Below are 27,899 nucleotides of genomic sequence, written 5' to 3'. Positions count from 1 at the left end.
CCTACATAGAGGGTTGAATAAAGCCATCAAGGGTTATCCCTTGTAAAGCCAACAAGCCTACTGGTAAATTTGGACAAGGATCAGTCACAATACCATCACCCACCAACAACCTAATCAATGATCAGACTATACCATATCACGCTTTACAGATCTTCACGAACCATCCATGCCAAAACAAACTCAACATAAACAGATGAGGTAACAGTTGTACAGATTGTACAGTTTCCTTTAAAGGCCAGTTCACATGAGTCAATTTTCACTTCCAATTTGATTTTTGATACGCTAAAATGTTGAGATCTGAAGTGAATTCAACGGATGACTAATCGTTTTGAAATGATAGGAATATACAATATGGGGGATTAAACAGGGAAGGGGGTTGATTGTACACCAAGCTCAGGCAGGGCCCTGTAGTCACGATTTATCTTTTAGAAATTATACCCGGTTACTATTTATTGTGCAGTCTTGCATAGTATGTCGGAGATATACAAGATATAAATTTACATGAAATTAGCGAACACTTTTAAGACAAGCAGAAATGCTGCACTGTACAACACTGCTGAGACTTTACAAGGGTCTTTTCTTTAAAATTTATGATCTCCTGGGCCAGAAAGCTAAAATCAATAGATTCTTCATATAGCCATCTCTGAAGTAACAGGACTGACGAAACAGATGATAATACTTTAATGTTTCCTGTGCCTTTACCGCTGTGCGTATTTCAACTGGACACCAAGATATTGGTTTACTTATTAACAGTATTATGAACAGTGACATGGGCAATTTATAGCAAATCCATGCTTTATGGGGGAGATAAGGGAGCACATTCATCTTCATCATGAGAGAAACAAAAGCTGCATTTTGCACATTTAGGATGGAGCATTAAGGCCTAGCTTAATAAATACATTGACTGCATTCTTTCAGTCACTCCTGCTGAAATGCATTAGCCTGTGTTGCAAGTCATGTCTGATTGCTGTAATCATCAATCAAAATACGTTACAAAGGTTAAGACAAAACTGCAAAACACATCTAAAGCCGGAGCAGAAATCATTCAGTATGCATGTCATTTGGGTCCCTAGAAGCATAAAAACCCATTTCGGCTAACAGGCTTTTCATACCAGATGAAGGGACATTATGCTCAAGTACTCTCCCCCGGCCAGAGCACACAAGATTGGAATCATAGCTATTATTCTGCCATATCGGAGGCTCAGCGACATTTATAGGGATTGTGGCACAACTTCCTTACATCTGTAAGACTAAGATATCCATCTGCAATATAGTGTGCAAGAGCAAATGCTTAAGGAAAAGCAGTCACTTTCTAACTCAACTAATGTATTCATTATTCTGATGCGGATCATGAAATGTTACAATAGATGCTATTTATAAATGATTGCTAGTTCATGGCTGTGTTCCTACAGGCAGAATCATCTGAGGGTTTTTCTTCCAGAAACCATTTTAGGACCTCCTGAATCCTATCCTTCCTACAGCCCTACCTTTCAGATCCTATCCTCTCGAAACCCTTACATCCAATGCCTACTACAGCCATACCTTCTTTATCCAATTCCACCCGAAGCCCTACCGTCTACATCATTTTCTTTCTACAACAATATAAACTTGTTCTACATTCAACTTTCCTCAATCTTATCCTTTCTAAATTCATACCTTCCACATCATATTCTTCCTACACCCCTACGTTCTACATATTATTCTTCTGCAAAAAAAGAAAGTAATATATACAAAACAAACTTCACACTTTCTTGTTTTGACCAACAACTAGAGTTATTCTATATACAACATGCAAATTAATCCTGTGACTGGTCTCCTTTATTACAATAATAAAAACCTATTCCTAAAATATAGAATTTTTATGGTAAAAATAAATAAATAAAATGAAAAGGATGTTAGGAATAAGTTAATCTACACAATGGGTTGATTAAAAGTCACATGGGACAAAGTGTGTGTCTGCTGGTACATTTATTTACCCAAAAATATTCTTCATTTAACTCTGTTCCTACCACCTTCCAATAAAGGATACAAAAATGGATGCTTTTGGTCCAATGATACTTTTTTTTTGCAAATGGTTTCGAGAGGAACAAACATACAAAACCATGTGCAAATATTCCTAGTGTGAAAATTTCCTAACTGACACCAGTCAAGGGGTGGAATACAGGTGAACAGGTTAGCAGTCAGTCCTTGAAGGTAATGAGTTGGGAGCAAGAACAATTCAGGGAGAAAAAGTAAGACCCTGAGCAACTTGGACATGTGCCAAATTGTAATGGCCAGATGACTGGGATGGAACATATACAAAATGGCAGGTCGTGTGCAGTGTCCCCAATATGCCTTTACAGGGGTTTAAATAATGACAAAATCAAGGGTTGTGTGTGTGTGTGTTTGTGTGTACGTATCTAGCTTATCCAATTTCAAAGGAGATCTAATATTGGACAAAATGTTAAACAAGGAGAAGCGCATCAGAAAATACAGTGAATCCTGCTCATTACATAGTTTCAAACCAGTAAAATTGACAATAAAGACTCCTGTTCAACTAAAGAAACCACAATGAATTTAGGAACTGGACCAACGAGGACCTTAAGAAGGTGGCCTGGTCTGATAAACTGCATTTTCTTTTGATCAGGTCAATGTGTGTGCTATGCCTTGAGAAGAGATGGCAGCAGAATGCACTATAGGAAGAAGGTAAGTTGGCAGAGGCAATGTGACTTAAAGGACCTGCTGCTAATTTATTGGTGCCAACGAAACCTTGAAAGCACTCACAACTTGCTGAAATTATGCCCCAGTGGGTCAGGGCACTTTAGATGGTACAAAGATATTCTATACAATGATTTTATGCAAGGCTACAAGATAACATACATGTAATATATAGTGATGTAAACAGGCTATACTTTCTGTATAGGGTTGCAGCTCTCTAAAATGTAAATAAGTTATTGTAACAAATGACTGCTGCTGATTGGCTTTTATACTAGAAAAAAACAGGGTCACAATATGAACAGAACTGAACACATCTGCTCAATTCCATAAAATATACAAACACTCCTAGGCCAATGAGGAGCCACTTTTGTTTTTAGCACAATCCTTGTATAGATATTATGATACAAATAGCGCCTCTTCAATGGTAAAAAAACAAAGGCGTCATTTCATGTGTTAATTAATATTTTGAGAGCAGACAATGTCAGGGAGGTTTACATCAGTTTAATGATGAAATCATACTTGCTGAAGAGGGTTTTTTAGGACTATTTAAAGCTGTCCACTAACACACAAACATGGATGTAACATTAGACAGATGTCAGGGCCCGGAAGGGGTATTTTTAACGACTGTGTTTTATTTGAAGAATATGTTTTAGGCAAAAGCACAGTATGGTACATAATTGGCTAATGCAAATAAATCTGTTTGCTGGATTCAGAAGCATGACCTATTTTAGGTTGCAAAATGTTCCATGGAAGCCCTTTCCTTTGCACCACACACACATTTTAGATGGAATAAATGTCAGACACAATTATACCACTACTGTACTATACAGGAATGCAACAAAGATTCCACTTTGTTTCTTTAGAATTTTAGGGCTTTGTTTGCTGGTATTAAAGCCTATAGAAAATAGATATGTTCCAAGTACTATTTGCTTTATACACCATACTTTAACATTTCCTTTAAGTTTTAGCTTGCTAATGATAGGATTTTGTACAGTTTCTTCTCTTATTGTAGCTAATATTATTATGCAAGATAGAAGAGATCATAAAGCTTTAGTGTGCAACCTGCAGCCCGAGGGCCACATGTGGACCACTTGCAGATCCTAGACATAGAATAAATGTTTAATAAAGGAGTTCTGATGCATTGATCTCCAAGCAGTCTCAAGTAGCAGGTCTCTGGCTGGCACTTGTAGAAGGTCTCTTCAATCTGCTTTAACAATTGCAGCATGTCTGCTGCATTTCTATCTATACAAAAAGCCATGGCCTTACATAAACGAAACCTATGGTAAATGTATGTAGAGCACCATTGGTGAAATATGGTTTACTTTAATGCTGATCTGTTTCTATACTAAGATTGCAGTCTCAGGACAAGCTTGCATCAAGTCTAAAGTTTCTCATCTGCATACTCATGGGAAATTTAGAAAGAACAGAGAGCTTCTCACACTCGCTCTGCCTCAATAACTTTTTCCTAGGCATCTGACCAGAAGGAACAATCTTCCTACAAGTATCAGAAATATGATAGCAATAGGGAAGCTCCACCAGGATTACCTATAAACCACATGTTCTGCATATAAGCTACATAGTTACATAGTAGGTCAGGTTGAAAAAAAGACATAAATCCATCAAGTTCAACCACTAGGGAAATAAACATATCCCAGATTTAAGTATAAATAGAGAACAGAGAATAGTTTCAGTTCAGTTAATCTCTCCTCATAGCTGAGCTCCTCCATTCTTTTTATTAGTTTAGTTGCCCTTCTCTGCACTCTCTCCAAATCCACAAAGTCCTTTTTGTGAACCGGTGCCCAAAACTGGATTGCATATTCCACATGTGGTCTGACCAATGCTTTGTATAGAGGCAGGATTATATCCCCATATCTGCAATCTATTTCCCTTAATACAAGAAAGTACTTTACTAGCTTTTGATATTGCAGTTTGATGATCAAAAAAGTATTCACAGGATTTTTTTCCATCTCTTCCTTGCTTTAAGGTTGCTTAAAACTAAAGCCACATACAGTCATAGAACTTATACACAGGTAATAACTACATGAAACCTAAGGTGGGCCTAAAAGAAGTGTGACTTGTCATCTTTATTAAGAAAGATGTTACCTTTACATGGTAGACAATGAAAATTACACACATAAAAAAACTAATGCTCTGATCTTAAAGTATCTAAAGCAAAAAACAAAATATAATGCATTTCAGCTTACCAGTTCCTAAATGTGGTGGCATTTTTTATTAATCTTTTAAGTGTGTTAAAACCTACCAACAAAGATGAAAAATGTACCTGTGCAACTGCTGTTAGAAATAGATCTTCAGTGCACTGAACGGCATCGCCAAATTTTATTGCGCGTTTTGTGGCCAGATGGACACTTTCAGGTGATTGTGCTTTAGAGAGATTTGTATAGAGATGTAACCTTTTTCTCTGTTCATGCGGGGAACATGGCACCAAACGGACGTTTCTTACACTCCTATTAAACGATGGGGAGTGCAACTGTTTTCTAGAGGCCAACAGGTTGTAACTGTGGTTATGTTTTCCTTAAAGTGAACCCATACAAAGACATGGTGTAAGGTGCCATTGGTAAAATGATTGTAAAGATTGCTAATTGCCCAGGTAAATCTAATGTTTGGGTTTTAGTAGTTTTAATTAGCTGATCACCTGAACTACTTTGCTCATTCTGGGTCAGTAATTTACAGGGTATTAATAGCAGAGAATTCGAACACCAACCGGACAAGCTACATTTTTTGAACCAGGCCAAAAATAGCCGCTTACATAATCTCTAAGTAAAAGGTCTGATTAAAGTGCTGATTTTTTTTACATTTTTTGGAGTAACAGAGAGCAAGATTCCACCCAATTGAGTCCATGCCTGCTGCAGATCTAATAAAATCAGACGTTTGTGTCCATTGCAAGATTGCACCTAATCTGCAATTCCAGAGACAACAGTAAGACCTCTTTTAGACTTGAAAACCACATGATTAGAGGCGGTAGACAAAGTTGTGGGCCAACCTTGAAATGTATTGAAAAAATTGAGGAAGTTTTTCCTTCTCATTAGATATAAACCCTTTCATATGGAAACAAAGAGGCTTTGCTTAACATTCAATATGGAACAAGCTTATAGAGAAAGAGGCATAAACATTTTTTTTATTTTATTTAGGAAAAATCTTATACCTCTTTCTCTATTTGTAGCCTTCTGAGTTAAACGTGAATGGTAACCTTTTTGCACAGGCTAACAATATTAATAACAATATTCTTCTATGAAAATCTAACCATTCAAGTCCATGCCTTGGAGTAACAAGGAAAAGTACAGAGGGGGAGTTGCTGGAAATGCCACACGTGGCCAATGCGGAGCTAAATCTTATAAGTGACCCGCCGCTGAAACTCCCTCTTCATTGAAATAGCACTGCTACTAAAATTCCCGGCATTATTTGCGTCAGTACAATGAGGGGCCACCCATAGACAGAGCCCGCTGGACACGAGTGATGCCGGGAATTCAATGCAACAGCGGGCCAGCTGCAGTTCATATTTAGGATTCCTTTGGGGCCAAAAAAAAAAAAAAAAAAAAAAAATGTTGGGGGACAGATCCGGCCTCCGGGCCAGAGTTTGACACTCTTGCTCTAGAGGGAAAAAAATGGTGAGAAGCAACATGTTGCTCCCAAGACTGTGCCATATAGCAAATTTAACTGCATGAAAGCACTTGCACAAAGTGGTTTCCAACTGCTACCATACAGCTGAGCGAGAGCAGTTGGGAGTGTGGTTGAGCCTGTAGTTCAACACTACAGATTATATTTCTTCACCTTCTTTCTTAGCGACAACAAAATGGATAAGCATAAAATACAGGGTTTTCCAATTTTTGAAAATTAGGCATGTTCTCAACCTCACCATTTATTTATTGAACTTTATCTCCTTCAATCATGGGGGCTTAGCATCATAAGTGGAGTGTAGCTGGGGCAGTCTGCATGCAAAAGTAGCCTGCTTAAAAAAGACGGCCTCCACAATGACATTTACCTATAAAGGCATTTTGATAATTGCATGAAAATATTGCATTTAATCAGGGCTGGCAGATCAAGAGGAGAAATGTGCAAGGGTGCAGTATTTTTTTTTCAAGAGACTATGTACAGAACAATGCTGGCCCACTTCAACCATAATCCATTTGCATTGCAAATAGAAGCTCAGAGAACCAAAAGTTTTCAATAAATATATTGTAATTTTGTGAGGAGGGAAGGGAGAAACTAGGAATAGAATAAAAAATATATAGTACACATTGATTGCAGCACGTGTTCAATCATAAAATGCCGTACACTAACATCTGAGTGGTAACACTTCACAAAAGAATGGATAGGTGTGAAGGGGGTCTAAAACAACTAGGCCTTTTAAAGCATTAGATTGCCAAGATCTGAGGTCTATTACAACCAAACATTCCATTCCTTGGTGATCCACAATTCAAGCAAATGCAGTTTTTACAGCATTTAGCATTTTCACAGTAGCATTTTCTGAGGAATGCTTTTTTAACTGTAATAAAATGTTTGCTGTATTCAGGAAGACTCAAAAACATCTTTAAAAATGGGAACATTATATTTTCCCTCTGTATTTCACCATATTACATTTTAAACTAATGATTTTTTTTTTTATAACAGAACGAAAAAAAAAAAATCAAATGACTTCAACTTAACTGTATAACTGGCAAGATGCATCGCAGCTAGCAATTCATTTAACGTGAAGATGTTATTGGTTGCAGTCATTTAATCAGTTTCCGTTTGGTTTCAATTTGCACTTTTAAAGAAATATTATTTTGTAGGAAAGCTGAATAAGAACAGGGAGCATTGTTCTGTTTGGCTGGAATCCAAGGATCACTTTACGTTCGAGTACTTTTACGGGAAGAGATAAAGGGGGAGAAAAAAGTTGGGTTGATTAAAAAAAGATTTGCATTAAAATATAAATTGCAGTGCAGAAGAGAGGGAATATCCTATTTGCATTTGAAAGGGCGCAATTTGTCGGGATGGAAGGATATTTATTGAGATGTAATTGTAAGCACGATGGTTATTTGACCAAGCTCTCTTCGCAGAGAAGGTTTTCAAGTCAAGCAAAGTGTGAAAACTGTGATAGCAGAAGTTATTATCGGATAAGGCAGCGGTAAGGCAAAATGTCATATCAAAGGGGTGAAAGTGGATGGTTTCATATACTCAATGGTAGTTCTTTAAATTAACTTTCTTTCACGAACCAGCAAATTGTTACTGGAGATGCTACTATAGTTTCCGTAGCTGAATGGCCTAAAAAGAACTCATGTACAAGGTGATAGTTTGAGGAATACCTACAAAAACCATGTCAGTTAGGTAACTAAAATAAAAGGCCACCACTGTTAAAACATAAGAAAAAAAATTATATATATATAATATATATATAATAAAAACAGACGTCATGTTGAAGAGTTTTAGGTAGAATATCCCAACCTTTAACAGCAGAAATTACACATTTTATTTTATCTGCAATTGAAATTTAATAAGACAATTTTTTCCCCAAGGTCATTTCCATAGCAAGAATTGTTCATTAAAATCAAAACAGAACAAAAAACACATCCTCAGGTTAAAATAAAAAAACCCATACTATGAAAGCTGTGCACAAAAAGGCAAGAAGATGGCAGAATGTTGGTCACCAGTAGTGTTCCATGTTCTCCACAGCTCACCTTTTCCTATTACTGATTTACTATGACTAGTTCTTTGTAAAGGCAGCCATCCTTTTAGAGAAGCAGGGCTTTGCTTCTTCATATTAAAGTTGTCCCCCTGATGACCAGTAATGTGATCACTGGTGGGGGAAGTACTTAAGAAGCAATAGGAAAAGTGCAGAAAGCAGAAATGCATACTAAAAGATGAAGACTAAGCAGGGATAAATTTCTCTTTCAACACCACTAACAAAAGTACATCACCCCAAATCAAATGAGACTAGAAGCCAAAGGCACAGATGTCCTAAGAAAAGGATCTGCAATGCTATTTTAAGAAATTTAGAACAAAAGTAGATAAATCAGTGTACCATCTAAGCACAATTAACAATTTTCCAGGTTTCTTAAAAGACGGCAAATCTTAACTTTTTTAGTTCAAGTCCACTTTACAGGTTAGTCCACCCCAAAATGGGTCAGTTTTGCAGGCAACCCAAGAGTCTATGTTGACAGACTTTAGGCTTGTGTGTATGGCCAAATGCAGTTTGATGTTCACATCTGTTCAAGACACACTGAGATCATCCAAAATTACATTAATACAGTTCATATTCTTTTGGAGAACAGGTTAGCTCTGTAAACATACCCCCATGCAATATTCTGTGCTTGAGTGTTTTATTGGCAGGCAAACATCCTAAAGTGTAAGGCTCGAAGCCATGAAGACAATGAGATACATACTCTCTCAAAGTTTGGTAATCTTTTCATGGCAAAAATTCCACTGTACCAACAACACATTTAAAGTGGAACTAAAGTTTCATTTTGAGGAATACATGATCAGACAGGTCATGTCCCTTCTGCAATAATCTGTCTTACCTGCTTGATCACACTGCGCAGGGCATGTGCATTGTCAGCTTTGGTTGCCAGAGAACCCAGCATTCCCAACTTCCTGTGCGCATGCTCAATTGAAATGGCCAGATATTGTTAGGAGGAAGAAGAAAAAAAGGAAGTTTGTGGCATCTTGCACATAGATAGATGAGTAGTGGAGACTAAGTTCCCCTTTAAAAACTACTGATCACCTGGTCTGCAAAGCTTTACCCAGGCAGTGCAGTGTATTATCAATTTATTAGTGGATTATCGTCAGCCCAGCTGCTAGAATGTATTACATAATAAGGTATAACCCATTATAGTGGAACTTTGAGCCACTAATGCAAGTTTTGTGGACACCATCTTCTTCTGGTGAGTTGTGCCTAAAAAAGGTTCCCTTATCCCATAACTTGGAAGAAACAAATTCAGTCAAAACAAGTCTAGACAAATCTATGGTGACCACTTAAGATCTTGTGACTATATTGAAAATATGTTTGAGGTGCATACTGCATGAAGGTAGCACCATTGCATAGGAGCATGCCTACAATATATCAAGAGAGAACAGTGTGTGCAATTTACTATTTTTCCAGTTCTCTAGAAACATAATTATCCAATACAAATCGTCAATGAAAAAAGTGATTATGTCTGGGTGGCTGAATTAATTTACTTCTATACTAGATATTACTTTATGTGCTAAAAAAATATGCAGGAAACGTGAATAGGAATCCCTATTCTGTAATCCAATGGCCTTTTCCTTCTCTGTCAGCTCCGGAGACGGACTCCTATGGACTCCATTGTTTTACCTATTGCTAAGCAACAAAAAGCTTCGGCATCCTGACACCTCCGTCACCGGCGCCACGGCAGGTTTTTAAACAGTTCAGCCGGGTAAATGAAATAATACCAGAGGCAGTTAATTAGCAAAGCCTTGTGTCTGAAGAGTAAATAGTTCATTACAGTAAACCCGTTACCCTGGCTTTATAGTTTCAGTTATTCATCCAGACCAATATTTAACAGGATGAAAATTATCAATCCACTGAGGGGATGTTACAATTATGTCACTATAACTAGTGGATTGATGGGTGAAATTCTTCTTCAGGCCAAACAATGGCTGATTCTATTGTATACACAAAACAATCTGCCAGCCAGCACTGAATACCGCTCACAAAAGGAAAACTGCAAGAGAACAAAAAAAGGAAAAACAATTCAGAAAACCACAGGTAAAACATACAATGCCTGATAATATATGCTCACAGTTGTATCTGTACGCTGAAAGATGCCATTCACCAAATTTGCTGCACATACGTTTTTACCTTTTGATGGGCAGGCTTTGACATTTGGTGACATTTCAGAAGGTGTAATAGATAACTTCTGTGTTGAATCCACAAATTCAGACACATTCAGGGTCATGAATTATTGTCAGTTTTAGTAATATGTTTATGCCTCCTCATGAAGCATCAAAAATGAAGACAAGTAAAGCTGTCACCTATATTTCATATTCATATATTTAGGAGAAAACTCTACATTTTGCATGTGGCACTTAAGTTGCTAAAACAAAAACTTTTTGCAGGGAAATAAAGGGAGCAGAGGGTTGGTTTTAAAGTGTCCTAAGTTAGAAAGGAAATTAGGCAGATATTCATTTTGCATTGCTAAAAATGTTACCATCTGCCATAGGTCAAAACACACTGCTAGGTTAAGTGATCATTTTTTTAGCTTGCTAGTTTAAATTAAAAATATACCTAGCTCCAAGACACCCATGGGAGGCTTTTTATTACGAGCCACAGGTAAAGTTTCCAAGCATGCCGGCGTGCTGATTCTCCAAATATTTTCCACAGCAAAGTTGACTATTGTTATAGCTTGGAAATCCCTCAACCTGCTATTCCAAGAAGTTAAAAATAGAATAAAGGAGGTGTTCATTATTAAAAAAAAATTATTTGCTATTCTTTTAGAAAGACAAGAAATTGTTGACAATACTGCAACCTTGGAAAGAATATATATGGGTCCTTGGGTCAGTCCTTCCTCCCAAGTTGAATTGATCTTTTTTCTTGTTAAATTTTGGAGGATACCTATGTGACCTCTAGGTTGTGTTTTTCTTTGACTTTTTTTTTAAATTATTATTCCTTTTTCACTTTTCCTCTCTTTTGAACCCATTCTTTTTACCACCACATCCTTAAATATAATACTCATACGAAGATATATAAAACTTCACCCACATAATAACACTCCGAAAAAGAATGCCCAAGCTCAAAATCTTCTGTCTAAATCTTGTACAGGGAAAATTTGTGTAAGGGACAACATCTAACTTTGTATACAACTGAAAATGAAAATCGGCACAATATTGAGAGTGCTATGTTACATGACATGTGATTGTTAATCTAAACTTTTCTGTAATGCCCGTTTAGACTGCCTGGATGTATGGTCATTGTGGTTACTTTTTTCTAAGCCCTTTTAGATTATTGTTGTCTCTTTTTTAATTCCCCTAAGTAACCTTCAAACTTATAATATAATAAAATACAATACAATATAGTAGCTTCCATTTATGGTATCTTTATTACTCATCCACAGATGAAAGTAATGAATCAATGCCAGGCAATATGCCGTGTCCCCTAACCTTTTCAACGTCAGCATATACCAAACAATGACTGGTAGGTGGCCACACAGGTCAGATGATTCTTGCCTGATATGAACAGTCTGGCTTGTCTCACAGGGGAATCTGACATGTGTGCAGAGGTTGCCCGCTATCATTCATGTATCTGTCCTGACCTACTATGAACGATCGCAATAAAAGTGAAGGTATAAGAGCACACCATTATGCCGCTCACTTGCTCTCACCCTCTTCTCTTCATAGAACTGAATGGTGTGTATGTGTGTACAGTGCTCGTTCGTTCACCTGTCACTCTTTTATCCTTCTAAATGATCATGAACTTCATGATAATGAAATTTCATGATCATGAAATTTCCAACAACAATAATTGAACATGTGTATGCAACCTTAAATACAACTTGCCACTTCCAGGGACAGCACGAATGAACAAACCCTTCTCTTCTATAAAAGGTGGGGGGGAGAGGATGAGCGAGAGGCACTCTTCTTCATCCTCCTTATAGTAAACAATAGTGGTGTCCTTTACAATCAGGCACAGCGGTTCTCTAAACGAAATCAAGGAACTGATGTACCACCAATGCAAGGTTTTTACCTAAAATAATCTCAATTATCTTGGTGGAAAAACATACAAATTAATAAAAATTTTGAGTCTGTATGGGGGTTAATGGTAAATATTTTCCAAACAATTTGGTACATTTTAAAAAGAAATAATATTTTAAAAGTTAAAAAATATATTATGAGTTAAAATAATTATTTCATCTGACATATATTTGCTATAATTGTAAACCATAACAGTTCTTTTTCTTACCCCATCACCATTGAGATGTATTTGGAAATATATATCCTGGCTATATATATATATATATATATATTAACACAAACAAGTTACCTAATGAATTTTAAAAGGTAACAATGTAGCAAATCAGAGTAGACTTTTACTTAATGGAACACAAGGTGGCACTCCTTGCCTTACAAATGCTATAGCACAATCTCTATGGTTTTCATGCAGTTTGAGTGGTGACTTCGAGATGGAAGCAGCATTTGTGTTTATGCTCTAATCATTCCTCCAGGCTTTTCCCCCCTTTTTCGCAGAAGAAAAAGAAGAAGAAGGAAAAAACAAAACAAGATCCTAAAACAAACAAGTTTTAATAACCCAAGACAACTGCTTTATTATAACACCTACCAACTCTCAGGAAGCCAAGGATATTGCTAGCACTGCAGCAGATGCGGAGCCACAGAACATCCTTTGCATCCAGTAGGCTTGCAGAACTGAACCTAGAGAAATGCATCAAAGGAGAACTTCACAGTCATTTACTTATTTTTAAGGATACATAAGGTAAGCCTCCTTTGTTTCTTGTAACTACTCCTTACCCCTAGCTCCAGTAAGACCTAATTGTCTTCAGGCTGTCTTCTGTTTCCTTGTATATGATTGCATTTTCATTAACTTGACATCTATATTCAGAATCTTAGTTTCATAACAAGTAGCGCCTAGCTGTTCGCATTTATTGCTGTAGATATAGGATGGAGGACTTGATTGTTACATCTAAATTGTGGCACAATTACTAGATTCCAAATTGCCTTGCTTATTTTTCTTCCAGAAAGCCATCATCATCTAGAAGCACTGAGACAGGTTGCAATATCAGAGCAGTAAGCTGCTATATATAGAGCTTGGGATACATATTTCTGTTATGCAGAGTGGATATTGCTTATGGATAACAATGATAAATGATGCTCTCTTGATTAAATCGTAATATATAGATCAGCCTGTAGAGGATTTTAAAATAAATAAACAAAAATCTCCAGCCTATATACAAACTCCACAATATATGTTTCAAGTAAAGAACTTGATTATAAAAAAAAAGGGCTTTAGAGATTACAGACAAGACAAGGTGATTGCAGCTGATCATTTGGATAGCACAGAGCCTGTACCTGTGTCATGTTTGCAAGATGTCCTGTCACCTTGCAGGTAAGGAAGAGAATGCTACAATAAAGGACACCAAGTCTGGACAAGCCTTGATCAGCTACATAAATATGTTAAGGAGTAAATGAACTACTTAGGGCAATGGTTTATAGTGATGTAAATCCCTATAGGCGCAGTGGTTGTTCTAACACTTTAAGTAGAATACTTAAAGACCCAGTTTTAATCTAACTAGCTAGTGAGGACAGAAATTAGGATATAAATGTATTATCTACAGATAAAGACATGTGAAAAAATTCTATTCTGTATTAGGTCACAGTCTGAACTGCTTATTAGCAGTGCCAGTATGCAGGATCTGTTCACAATCCAGTACTGCAGACGGATTTTGGCAGCCCTTTGTTACTACTTATTTATTGTATTTTGGGGAGGTGGGGGTGATGTGAAGGTGAGGGTTAGGTCCCAAATGATGGCTAGAAAGCCTTGGACACAATCATCTGTAAACCACTTGCACGCTTACATATATACAATCAGCACATGACCAGCAATTTAATTAAAGTCTGGTAACGCGTTGCTAGTCTAATCTGCACACGCATCACCTTGCCAAACAGTCCACCCTGAGATTCCCCTTCTACAGCTTTCCGTCACTGGAGCTTAAATCAGCGTTCGAAGGTTCTCCTGCCTCTGAAATATTCATGATATCTTTTGAGGTTAGGCTAGAGAGAATACGGAGGCTTCAAAATTTATATGCATGCAGCAGGCACCCTGAGCAACGAATTCATATATCACTGAAAATCTGAATTGACGTGGGTCATGCACAGGTGTATTGTGTACCTGTCCAATTCTTTTTAAATAACTGCACAAACAATATAAGCAATGTAAACCTTTCAACATTACCACACTGAAAAAATGTTTTGTAATTAGTCAGCACAATATACATATACAGAAATACTGACACAACTAATCAATATACCTGCCCGGCCAATGCATTCAGAGCATTGCATTCAGAGCAACCCTATATAAAATTTAATTATATATATATATATATATTTTTTTTAAGAGCCAGGTCCCGTAAAATGTAGTCAGGTGAACAGCTCAGTACACCTAGTATTGAGGTTAAAATTAAATGCTTATGGCTACACCATTCCATTTACTTACACTGTTCTGTCCTACAAGGGTAAATTTATAGAAGCAGCTGAATAGAACCTACTAATGCTAGCACTGTCTAATCTTCTGTCCTAGGCACTCAAGGAAGCTGAACTTAGAGCACACAAATAAACCCATAATGGTACCATAATGGTATTAGTATGAAGCAGAGATCTTGTAGCTGTTAATATCTTTGCTGTGTCATTACCCCCTTTACAGGTCCACCATTCTCCCAATAGTGGGTTCTCTGATTTTTGATAGTTGAACCAATAACTTTTTTTTCCAAGTGACTCCAGCAGTTTGCTTTCTACAGTCAAGTTCCTGGGTATGCGATCCATTGTTGCCAGCACAAAACAATCTCACTTTCTTGTTTTTTTTTAAATATTTTTTTAATTCTCAATACATTACAGTAAATCCAACATGAAGAGCGGGACCATCTATTGTAATGATCTGGGTGGGAAGAGAACCAGGAACTAAAACAAAGATCTTTCTGCTGGAGTCTACAAGTAAAGTAAGAAAAACGTGAGTGGCTTGGTCTACAAGACCTCATCAAAAGCTGAAAATCCCTTTTATGTAGCTTAATATCTAAAAGAAAAAAACATGCTTTCCACCTAATACTAAGCAGGTTAGTCCCCGGAAATCATTGGCACTCCTTATCAGGTTTGGCGAGCATATTTCCTACTTTAGTCATCCGGTACAGTTGCCACTTTGGACCTGATTTATGTCCCCTCCTAACCCAAATTCAGAAGTGGTGTGCTGTCAAGCAGAATGGTTTGCAGTATCTTATCTCTGATAGGAGAAGGCTGTCCCATCGAATATAGTTATGTAAACCTGAGTGGGTGCTCAAGGCAAAGGACAACAAGCAAGCTACTCTTTTTCTAGTCTGCCAATTGAATCCCAATTTGTTTTTCTACTATACAATCAAAATCAATATTTCACTTCAAAGTCTTTGGGTAACATTGGGTTACAGAGGGCTCCATGGGTCCACTAAGGCCCCCTACATGTTTATGTCAATGGGGAGTGACAATGACGCAGGCAGACCCAACTATGTGAGAATATTGGGCGTTTTATTCAGTCAACTTATGTCCACTCAATAGCGGTATTTCAGTAGGCATCTGCTCCAATTTGGCCAAAGACACCGACTGGCTCTTTGGTGCTGTAGAGAAATTTACAGCACTGCAATACAGACTGTAGACATTTTAATTTTGAGAATGCCATATTTTCCCCCTCCACTAAATATTCCTTTGCCCCAAGAAACAATAAAACTTAATATATTTCACAAATCCAGCCCCCTGTAAAAACAATGGATCAGAAAGAAGGCAAACAGTCCACAGCCAGAAGTACAAGATTAAATTATGCAGGGGTCAGGTTAGAAACTAAAATGTAGAAATCTGATTGCAGGATGCCATGGACAACAAGCTTATACTATTCGTGTTTCCTATCTGCATTCTGTCAGTATCTTTTGGAAACCTCATGCTAATGGTGGCATCACTGTATCTTACTGCCTAGAAGGGTTCATATTATATGTTTCTCCACATTGTCAAATATCTCGGAGCCAATGGGTCTCCTGAGTCTGCCATATGCAGGTCAATCACAGAGGCAAGTCAGTAAAGAGAAAATAAGTTCTAGTAATCTGTACAGCTATTGGGAACTCTTCTGTACAGGAAAATATGATGACCCCCAGAAAGAAAAGCCCAGGTTTATTTTTACTTTAAAACAGGTATGCTGCATGGAAAGCAACACCTCAGAGCATGCTGTATTTGTATTTTAGTTTTTAATCCACACATTCACAGCTAAGCACGTAGCAGTGGTAAATAAGCAGTTTTAGTACATTTGAAAAATCCCAGACTCTGGGCTAAAAAGCTGTAGCCGGGAATTCTGGGTACTGTTCATCCATTAGTTAAAACAAAACAGGACCCAATATTAATTCATTCTGGACCCCAACAATAAATTAGAAGAATTAGTTATACTTCCATGTTGTGTAAGATTTTCAATAGGATCAAATTGTAAAGCCACAATCATTTTCTGCTTATTTTTTCTTCATGGTCTATATAAATAGGCACATGACAGGCAAGCATCCTCTGACTACATGGTCTGCGCTATAGGGTATCCATGTTTTTCATTACAAAAGGAGACAAATATGTCTGGTTGTATGCCAGGACAGGTTTTCCATCTATCTCTGTTCACTTTGGATGCATCCTAGGAAAGGGATGGAATGATCCAAAATAAATGGGGCGGGTTGAAGATGGGCGGAGATCTGGTCCCCACGTGCACCTCTTAGTAGGTGGGGTCAGATTACTGAATCACACTCTGTGCAATTTTCTTCTCTCCGCTTCTTTATATTATCAGTAACAATAGGATTTCCAAGGCTGGCTTGAGTTTGACTGGTGGCTGTGATAAAGTAAGTCCTTGAATTTATTACTGACTCTTTGCAATTTTAGTAAGCGAAAAACAAAGAGGGGGCAAAAGTACAGCTATTGGAGTTGCGCTCTCATCCCTTAAATTTAAACACATTCATATTGCACAGGTTCTGTGCATAACTAAAAGCAAGTAAAGCCCTACCTCAATCTAATATACTCCTTAAACCTCACAGAAAAGTAGGTGTGTTTGGGAACACCTCTACTACTCCAAGCAAAAAAGGGTTCCTACATTTCAATGAAATGGGGTGGATTCGTACTCTTCAACAATGCCTACTAGAAAAGCTCAAATACTGAGAATATTACCCTGCACTTCCTTATGGATCTTAAGGGTTTATTTTAAATATAAATTGAAAAGTACATTTGAGGTGCGTTTGGTGTGCATGACTATTTTTTGGCCTGTTACCATGGTCGCATGACCAACAGTCCTTACACCTCCTTACCTTTTTCCTTGCAATTTACTTGGGATCCATTATATAAATTATTTAGGCTGGAAAATGATTTTAGTATAGAATTTTCTAGACGTTATAATGCATATGTACTTATGAGGAAACATTGCAATTTGTGTTGCTAGGAAAATAAAATTTGAGCTCTTCATGTTTTAACCCAAAAATAACAAGTGCCTTTTAGATCAAAGAAAAAAAAAATTGAGAGGATGGGTCAGTGGTAAAATGGAAAATGCTGTATAAGTACACAGGCTCGCTGATATATTTATTATAGAGGGTTCCAGCCCCTGCGGGTACGAGCAGTGACTCAGCAATCCACACGCTGGCAATATCTAGCTCACACTACGAAACACTGACACATCTGTACCCTAATCCCAAATACTTCTGTACTCAGGAGAACTGCAGCATTACAGTGCATAGCTAATCAGAATTCTCTACAGAGATGAATAAATAACGTAGCACATAGGCATGGGATTCGATGTTTCATTTTTTCCCACTCTGCTTACAGAGGATAGTAGAATTTATTTATTACAAAATGAAAAGAAGAGAAGAGGATCTATGAAGCCTATTGCAACCAATGGAGTATCAGCTTTAATCTTTTATAGAGAGAAATGATAGCTGAAATTGGTTGCTTTGAACAATGAGTACTTTCCTTTTACAGAAAAGAGCTACAATAAAAAAGACAGGATCTTACTTTAAATTGATTAAATACAGAAAACCACTGATATGGGCAATCGAGTTAGTTAACTTGAACTGAAAAAAAGTTTGAGATGTGACAACCTTAAAAGTTGTGAACCTAAAAACCCTTCTAGCAGCAAAAAAAAACAGGGGATGCTTCTATTGCATTTTAGCAGTCCTAATTTAGACCTTTGTAACCATGTCATGTTCAGAATAGGCCACACATGGACAAAGATTTATGTATCTTATATTCTGTATTTATTTATGTATTTGACATAACCTAAGGTCTGCACACACTTTTAGCTGTTTTGTAAAGCATCTCTACCCACTGAGGTCCTCTGCACAGTGCTTAGCAAAACCAACTAATGCAGGCAACTATAAAAATATACATGTAGAGAGAAAAATATGCAGGCTGACATAAATGGCCTTAACTTCCCAGTATTCTGGCTCACTAAATGTATTGCTGATGCTGGAACAACAATACAGAAAAGGAGTTCTGACAAAATCTGACTTCACATGCTGTGTGCTTGTTCCAGGTCACAGTTGGCCATTGGTCCAGTGTAACAACCAGGTTGTCAGAATTTCACAAAGGGGCCAGGAATGCAAGCTCTGTTTTCCCAATTCTCTTTAAAATATAGCTACTCCTGATTCTAACAGAAATTTTGTTAAGCTGTTCTTCTAGAAAGTGAGTAAAATCCCTGTTTAGATAGTTGTGACTGTTTTTTGGACTGTGGGTGGTTAGCTGGAGGCAGGCCTGCCAGCCACATACTCATCGTGCTGACCATACACTGACAAATTCTCAACAGAGGCGGGCTAAAATGATCCTAACAAGCCAGTGGAGGTTACACAAGTGATTATAAAACAAGCTGCTACAGAAACATTTTTAGTCATCAGAGACTGGCATTGAAATTATTTTCTTCTGATGAAGAAAAGAGATGGATGAGTACTTTCAATTTGCACTCTGAAAAAGTAGGGAAAGTTTAGGGAAAAAAGAAGCAGGGTACTTAGTTATTCATGATTTTGGATGGTTGATTTAAAGATTGATGGCAATGGAACAGGATGTTTTATAAGGGGTGTAGATACTTTGACCTTGTGCGGCTCAGGTTAACTAGAATAATCTAATCTATTCTTTGCAGCTACATATCTGACCCTTGTGTACAAAATATTTTCTCCTGCCAAACCCCCTCCTCCCTCATAACTCCTTGTATGCCATATATTGAAAAAAGTTCATGCATTTTAGGTAATTTTAGGTCCCAATATGGAACTGTTTCAGGAGTATTCCCTTAAAAATATATAAATATCATTTCTGGGATCAATAGGTGGAACTCCCTCCTGTCCTCTGCATGGCACTGAAGGAAAGCTCTAGTTCTACAAAATAGATCAAACTTGGATTTTCCTGGAATACATTACTACGTGAATGGACAATGCTCGTTCTAATTAAGGGATTAGATGCAAATTTGTGATGCAAGATCAACCAAGATGTTGGGAAAACTATAGTTTTCATACAGGAAATCTTATCTTCATTTTTCTCAGGAACTGATTTGATACTCAAAGATTCAAATAGCTCCTGTAGTGGTTTGGTTTGATTATTTTAATAGTTAGGAACTGGGTAGAACCTGGTGATATTTACATTTTTGAAAATACTTATAGCTCAGAGTTCTTTAAACTTACCCCAATAAAGCATCAGAGCTTGTGACTGCACCCAAAAAGGTAACATCTCTAAATTACAACAGTCAAAAGCAACAAACCACTTTTTTGTGCCTAAACTAAAAGCTTGAATGTGTAAAGGCATTTGGCTCCATTACTGCCTTCTGTTAGGAATGTCATGGAGCATTTGACAAAAATGAGGACTGTGCCAAGAATCTAATCCCTGATCCCTGTGCATATGAATTTTTACTTGCTTTCCATATACTTGCCACTTGCTCCATTACATTTTTGTGCAGGAAATGCTCTCTCTCTTTCTCTCTCCAATAATACCACGAGTTCATAATCATTGGTGGGTATCTTTATACATTTTACAAATGCAGTAAAAGTAGTTTGAGCGAGGAAAAGGGAAAATCTGGAAATGTCTCCAAGGAACAATTTAAGACAGTGTGGCACAACACTTTAACTCTTAACAAAAAAAGATAAATATTTTCATTTGCCAACCAAAGTAATACAATATTAGCATCAACAGGCCACAGGACCATTTATTTAAAAGTAAATCTAAAAACAATGACTTACTGAACATTTTATAAAGCAGAAAAAGGTGAAAAAAATCAGCACAGCCATGTTTGTCCTGCATAAAAGTGATAAAAAACGTACTTCGCTTATCAGGAGTCTCTGCACATGATTTAACGATTATCTCGCTTTTAGTGTCACCTGTAAACTATATACAGCCTCCCATTAATCTGGCTGTTTGATAAGAGATTTTCCACTGTGCTGTCATTCAACACAGCTTATTCCTCTTGAAGCCCTCCAAATACCAAGCAAACAGCTCCCTGAGCAGATAAACCTGGAGAAAGCAATGTGAGGCCCATTCTCCATTCATAGTTCAGTACTCCATCACTGCAGTGATACCATTTAATACAAGCCTAAAGAAACGACATAGGTTGTATAAAAGAACATGAAAAAAGCTAGGCTGCCAGCTGTAAAGGATGAAGTGAAATGCCTTGTTTCTGCAGGGGAGCTCTATGGGAGTCATGTCTATACGTAGAACACAGTAAATGAAACTAAATGTCAGACTGTATCTCTGCTGGTTAACAGAGCTTCATATACACTTTGGGTGTAAAGGAATTTGTTCTGGCTCTTAACTTTTTTGGTACACATTGAATTATGATCAGGTGGACATTTAATCATATCAAGGAGTATTGTTTACACAAATATAATACAAATGCTGACTGCACTTCCTATTTAACAGAAATGCACAAAGTTTTTCTCTATGTTTTTTATCTCTTAGTACTATTTTAAGGTAACTCTACGGCCATCCAATGTAAATATATACATCGATACATACCATAGCTCCCGCTGTCCCTCTCCTAAAACCAAACTCCACTGTCCCCCCCCCCCCCACCCCCCACTTAGTTGGCCCTCTTTTTGGTCTCAAAAGAGACTGACTTCTAAAAAAAAATGTTACTGGATTTTAGAATATGTAGAGTATAGGAAAAGTATATGAAAAGTAAAATGTAGATTTTCTGAAATTAGAAATGGGGACACATTTTTGCAATATTATATATATTTTTATATTTGTGTGTGTGTCCCCTTTTTATGCCATTAATGAAGACTTGGAGAAAAATAATGACAGGTTAAATCGAACATTTGCTTATTGCTTAAATAGCCTGTGCTTACAGCCAGCCCATAGCTCATCCACAGAAAATCCTGCTGGGCAATCTCACTCAAGAGCAGAATCCTACATGCCAAAGAAGTCTCTCCTCAGACTGTTCCCACGCACGCCATTACAAATGCATGACGATGAATCCTGCATGAAGGATCCCTTAGGATCAGTCCACTTTCCCTAGCCGCTGGCATTGAAAGGAAAAACAACAAAAAGAGTGGGTGAACAGCTATGACTACAAACAAAAGGCTTTAATGTCAACTATTATTGCTAAGAACTATCACTATATTCCTATTGTCACCAAACACATTCACCTTGGCATTAAAATGCCAAAATGCAATCTAATTCTTTCTATCTGATCAGTTGCTAAAGTGAACCAAGAGGAGTTTCTAGTATGAATATAAAGTTTTTTTTTTTTTTTGTTTTTTTGCCAAACCTAATGCGAGATGTGATATTCTTGGCTGGCCCTAGAAGAACAGGGGAACATTAGCGGTATATATTTACCGGCTCACTTACCTTTTTTAATTTAAACAGTGTTGCAAGGCAAAAATGCAGGGAGTTCCAACTAGCACTGAAAGCTGGCTATTATAATTGGATTTGCTTACACTGGAAAAGAGACTGCTAAGTGCGGATTTGATTGTGTTATATAAATTCATGCTAGGTCAATACAAAACAGTCTCAAGAGGACTGTTTATCATCAGGACTCTGCAGAGTCCGCAAGGTCAACCCGTGCTACTGAAAAAGCAGAAATGTTTCCTCTTTGCATTCAAAGTATTTTTTTTTTTTTTTTTTTACACCAAAGTTACAGAATGTTTGCTTTTGGAAGTGAAGGATGTAGCCTGTGAAATGTTTTATCCATGCAGGAATCCTTTCTTTCCCTCTGGCAGCATCGCCAACTCTGTTCATCTGCATCAAAGGGAAGGGATGGCGCATTTTCATTAAGTACGTATTCTGAGTTATTACAGAGAGTTTACATGAAAGACATATTTTTATGTGACTTTCTCCTTCATACTTGATTCCTCCTGCCATATTTTTATCAGGATTTTTTTTCTTTATTTACTAGCAATTGTTTCCCAAAGTGTATCATGTCAGAATGTGCAAATATCTTACAAAAGCCACTAGACTGCAATGTCTGCAGCCTGAGCACAAAGAATAAATAATACTACAGTGAATCAAAGGTAAAACAAAGTGTGTGTGTCTATATAAATATATATATATATTTAATGTACAGCGCTGCATAATATGTTGGCGCTATATAAATCCTGTTTATTATTATTTATATATATTAAATATATATCTGGAAACTTAGCTAGACATGACTTGACATTGGGTGAAAATGCAGTGGTCCCACTACCCTGGTATGTAAAATTTTCCATTTTCCTTTGTTCCAACCATGTTAAAAAAACAAAACAAAAAAAACTCGATAGGACATAACTGCTGCAAAAGGTTTTAAGCATAAAAGTAAAGATACAACTATTAACAGGGATATTAAAACACTTCTGAAGCTTCTGCATTGCAGACCTATCAATTCGGTTTGTCCAGGTTGGCCCAGCACGAGTTACCTAGTGGAAAGCAAACAAATTCTGAGGTTAGGCTGCATTGAGCAGAAGGAACTTAACAGTTCTAAGCAGCGGTAGCATCAAAGATGCTTGGCAGTTCTTTTCAAAAGGCAGTTTGGCTGTATGTTTGCATGTTTGGAATTCCCAACAATTACTAGTAGAAAGGCACACTGGCAAGTTTTGCAATGTTTATACGAAAGTGGAAAACCCTTCTTCACAAAACCACAACCTTAAGTAATGTTATTTACTGATTACTGTGTTTGCATACAGGAATCATGGTGAGCAAGGAGGGGGAGAAATGTGTGCTGACATCCTCAGAAAGTGAAGCTGAACCAGCCGTTTCCTTAGCCTTAGAAATGAAATATGCATTGGACCCCAACCGGCAGATCAAGAAGAGGAATAAAGCCCTTCAAGTCAGGTTTAAAGATATTTGTGAAGCTCAGAACGAGCAAAGGGATAAACAGCTTTCCACAGTGCCACAGTGTGAGAAGAAGGACGGCAAGTCTCTTTCTTATAAAGCTTACCGGAAGTACATGACAGTGCCTGCCCGACGGTCTATACCCAACGTTACCAAGAGCACAGGGGTTCAAACTTCGCCAGACCTAAAAAAGAGATACCAGACTTTTCCGCTGGACCGCAAAAAAGGGAACCTGTTGAAAAATGCCTCCGGAGCAGATACAATAAAGGGCCAGAACAATGGATTCGTAATAGAGGTCAAGGATACAAAAGATCACAAAAGCTCAGGGGAGTCCAACCAATGCCGCAGGGTCGGTGAAAGAGTTGTCGCTGATCTTATGGTGCATTCTAGTGAAAACATGGATGTTGCCCCATCAAGAAATTGCTCAGATGCATGTGGTAGCACTGATTTGCACAGCTGTACTAAAGAATCTCCTCCTCTTCAAAACCCAGCAATTTCCACTTTGGATCAGGCCATCTGCCATTTGCATGAACCCACCAAACACGACAAAAGGCCATTGGGAAATATACAGTCCCACCACCCGCCACATGTTAAGGTGCTTCTAAAAGAAGAAGCTACCATCCACTCCCCTACACTTAACCCAAACTTAACAGACCCCGAAGACTTGAGCGACACGGAGCGGACAGTATGTCCACTGACGGATGAAGAAGACAAAAGAACTAGTCATCTTAATGGCTTGCAAGGCCAAGATGTTAACCCTAAGGCCTGTGCGGCACAGTCACAGTGTCAAACGACGGAATGTAATGAGCAGGCCCTGCAGATAAATGTTTTACCCACGGATAAAAATCAGCCTTGTCAGTCGACGGTTGTTTTGAGTGATGAATGCCAACAAATCGTGCCTCACACAGAAGTGACAGACTTAAAAGCACAGCTTCAGACCATGGAAAACCTGATCAGCTCTAGTCAGGAAACAATTAAAGTGCTTTTGGGTGTGATTCAGGAGCTGGAGAAGGGAGAAGCTCACCGAGAGGGGTAAGTGATATAAATGACTGAACGGTCACTTAAGCTGCATAATGATGTATAGTGATGTATCGCTGTTATTATAACATGACACATTTTCCATGAGCTGAGAAAAGGCCATATATTTTCAGTGTTTATGGACTTAAAGGGAACTTGCCACCACAAAAACCATTACACTAGAATAGAAAAGGAGTAAGTGGGCCTTAGTGATGCCAGACAGATGAAATTTAAAGACTGAGTTGAGATCTATTTACAGAGTGAACCACTTTGGTAGCAATAGGGGTTGCACCAAAGATGTATTGTTCATATTAAAAAAGGTATGTGCACCATCACTTATTAGTGCCATATTGCTTGTAGCAGGAAGTTTTTTTTTTTTTTATGGAAACTTGTCATACAGGCTGGCATTATATATCCCCTTATGATTCTAGCCATGCAGCTGTCAAGCTGATCCTCCCAACTGGGAAAATAAATATTAAAAAAAGCATGCACATTAGCTCAAGGACAAAAACCAACATGCACTTAATGCGGTAGACATGGTATGCATTGTTAAAAACTTGGGCTTTTGGAAAAAAAAATAGATTTTTGTTTGCATTGGGCCTGCACTGAGTAACAATGTCCAATGCACTTGGTTTGAAGGTACCATTATAATTAAATGCAGTGTTGTGAAGCTACTAAGAATGTTTGCAACTGTGTAAGTCCCCACCCTTAGCATTAGCTTAGAATCGCACAAAGAATAATATCAATTATGCAACTTTGTTGCGTGGCTTATTTTAGGACACTTTAGGCAAAAACCTGGCTGGAAAATGACAGTTCACAATTTTCTGTGTAATGACTGCATAGGTCAGTTGTGTCTCCAAAAACAGTCCACAAAAATGAAAGTTTAGCTAGTAACTATTTAGACATAAGGCTATGTGCTGTGGTTGTACTGGTTGATGTTGCTTTCAAGCGGTCTATTCTTTTTAAAAGGGACCTCAATAGGCAAGCATCCATCTGCTCTCTTGACCTATAGCAGCAAACTGTCCCATCTCTGTACAATTCAGACTGATGAAACGAACACCAAAAATGTACCTAGTAATAGAAAACATAGCGGGATAGAGACACAGAATAGAAAATGGTATTTGTATGGGAAACAAACTGAAGAAGGGCTTAGGGTAATCTTATTGCTTCTGGCATACGTAAAGCCACTGGTGTTTTAAACGCACTGCCAAAGTTTTCAATTGAAAGCAATTGTGCAGTATGAATCGATGCTTCAAATCCAACACCAAAACCAAGCAAAGCATCCTGTCCCTTCTATACAAAATGCAACGCGTGTATTCAGTCAACACATCCTTAACATGTACCAACACAGACTACTTCTGCAGGATGAGGAGACTTAGCCTTGCCAAAAGTTAGACATGTTTATGAACAATGTGTTCAAACCTTTCTACATGTAAACACAATATTAATTAATAAATAATATTTTAAAAATAACTTGAAGATTGGGAACATAAAAGGTAGTGGTATCAATGCATAGTACAAAGCCTCCTGCAGGATGTTTATACCCATTCAATGCAGTGCTGAGTGATCAGTCCCTATAGGAGTGTGAATCCCGTATGGTGCCACAGTTCTGTACATCGATGTCTGTCCAATTTCCAATGTAATTTTTCGGGTGTTTAACATGTGTCTGGAAAGCATGTCAAATGCATTAAAGTTCGGTACTCAGAAGTTCAGAAGCTGCTTTGTATTGCATTTCTTTGGATGCAGCATGTCCTATACAGATACTTTTCTACATGACAATGTTTGGGCCCCAAAACCTATTTTTATGTAGCTTTGAATGGAAGGGTACAAAGAACCAGGTTTTTATTACTCTCTCGTGGAGACCATTGTGAACATGTAAAATAGTAAATCTTCCACCATCTTCTAGTGACATCTGTAAAAAGTGAAATTACTCTTTGATTTGAGGGGATTTTCTCTTTAATGAACAACACAGGCAGCATTTTTTATATTAAAACTACAAGAGCTAAGCAACAACAGTTTTCGGAAGTAGAAGTTAGAAATTATAGTTCTATAAAGACATTTTCAATAGCTGGCATTAATCAGAAGTTTTTAAAGTTTATTATTTTAATATCTTTCCCTTGTCATCAACTAGCTAACAGAATTACATATACCGTAACACCTACACAGCTTGTTACAAATGATATGCAAATGTGCACAACTCTTGCAAATCTATATCTCTTTGTAAGCCAGCCTAAGAATTTGAACAGAATGTGGCCAGGCTTTTTTCATGCCGGCTTGTGACCATGAACATTGGAATTTCCCACATTATTTGACATTCGCATAATATCTTTTGTAAAGGCATGCTTTGTTCAAAAAATGATTTTTATGAAAGGGCATGCTCAACAATCCTATAGACAAAATCATTAAGTACTTACGGTAATCTGTAAAACTGCATTTTTATTCAGTATTACCTAGGTGCTGTCCATATCATTAATTACGCTCACTGAGATTTCCTGGTGACATCATTTTTGGGAGGCTGGTCATGTACAACCCAATAAATGAAAGCTTTGAACAATTTCCCTATTTAATGTACAGCGCTGCGTAATATGTTGGCGCTTTATAAATCCTGTTTATTAATAATAATAATAATTTGAAACAGTCATGTTATGCACAGGTTAATGAATAAAATATGAGAGATAAATTTTAAAAGGAAGGGCTTGTTCTCACATACACATTTTTTAACATGGCAGCTATTCTATAATAATCTGTCAATTGTTTATTTACTAAAAAGAATTGTTCTGTTTGGCCTGGCCTGTTTGAGGACAATGCCAGATCCTGCCGGTGTTTCCTAATACAGTAGGCAACAAGACCAATGGGGACAGGATTTTCAAACCAGATTAAATAATACAAAAATAATACACTTGCTGAATTATTTGCCAGTGAATAGATGGGGAAAACACGGGCTGATTTAAAGAGTACCCAGAATTGAAAATGTAATTTCTGGAGTGTGACGTGACAGGGACATATAGGTAACACAGGTACTTTCTTTAATTACTGAAAATATTTTAGCCTGAAAAATGAAAACTATCAGCCACCACACTCCACATAGTTGCAATATATTTGATTTTTTTCTATTATTTTTGAATATCCCTTAGGGACAGGAAAATGTTGCCAAAAAGGGAGCAACAATACCAGGTTCACATTCCAAA

The 27,899-nt window shown here is 37.5% G+C and overlaps 2 protein-coding genes across 3 annotated transcripts in view; one reads left to right on the top strand and one right to left on the bottom strand.

The window, feature by feature from the left end:
• LOC140339922 (dedicator of cytokinesis protein 1-like) overlaps positions 1–1,211 on the bottom strand; it is a 92,998-nt gene extending 91,787 nt beyond the window's left edge. Inside the window, exon 1 of the mRNA XM_072424838.1 lies at positions 1,113–1,211. Coding sequence (XP_072280939.1) covers positions 1,113–1,211 — 99 coding nt within the window. The remainder of the gene's footprint in view (positions 1–1,112) is intronic.
• Positions 1,212–12,824: 11,613 nt separating this feature from the next.
• The window catches only part of INSYN2A (inhibitory synaptic factor 2A), a 36,502-nt gene continuing 21,427 nt past the window's right edge, over positions 12,825–27,899 (top strand). For both annotated transcript variants that reach the window (XM_072424447.1, XM_072424446.1), the window contains exons 1-2: positions 12,825–13,138; positions 23,547–24,726. In XM_072424447.1, the coding sequence (XP_072280548.1) occupies positions 23,552–24,726 (1,175 nt within the window). In that variant the 5' untranslated portion in view covers positions 12,825–13,138; positions 23,547–23,551. The remainder of the gene's footprint in view (positions 13,139–23,546; positions 24,727–27,899) is intronic.

The sequence above is a fragment of the Pyxicephalus adspersus genome, chromosome 10, assembly GCF_032062135.1.
Source record: "Pyxicephalus adspersus chromosome 10, UCB_Pads_2.0, whole genome shotgun sequence".
Classification (NCBI taxonomy): domain Eukaryota; kingdom Metazoa; phylum Chordata; class Amphibia; order Anura; family Pyxicephalidae; genus Pyxicephalus; species Pyxicephalus adspersus.
Note: the sequence above shows the minus strand (reverse complement) of the source record. Positions and strands in the feature narration are given on the sequence as shown.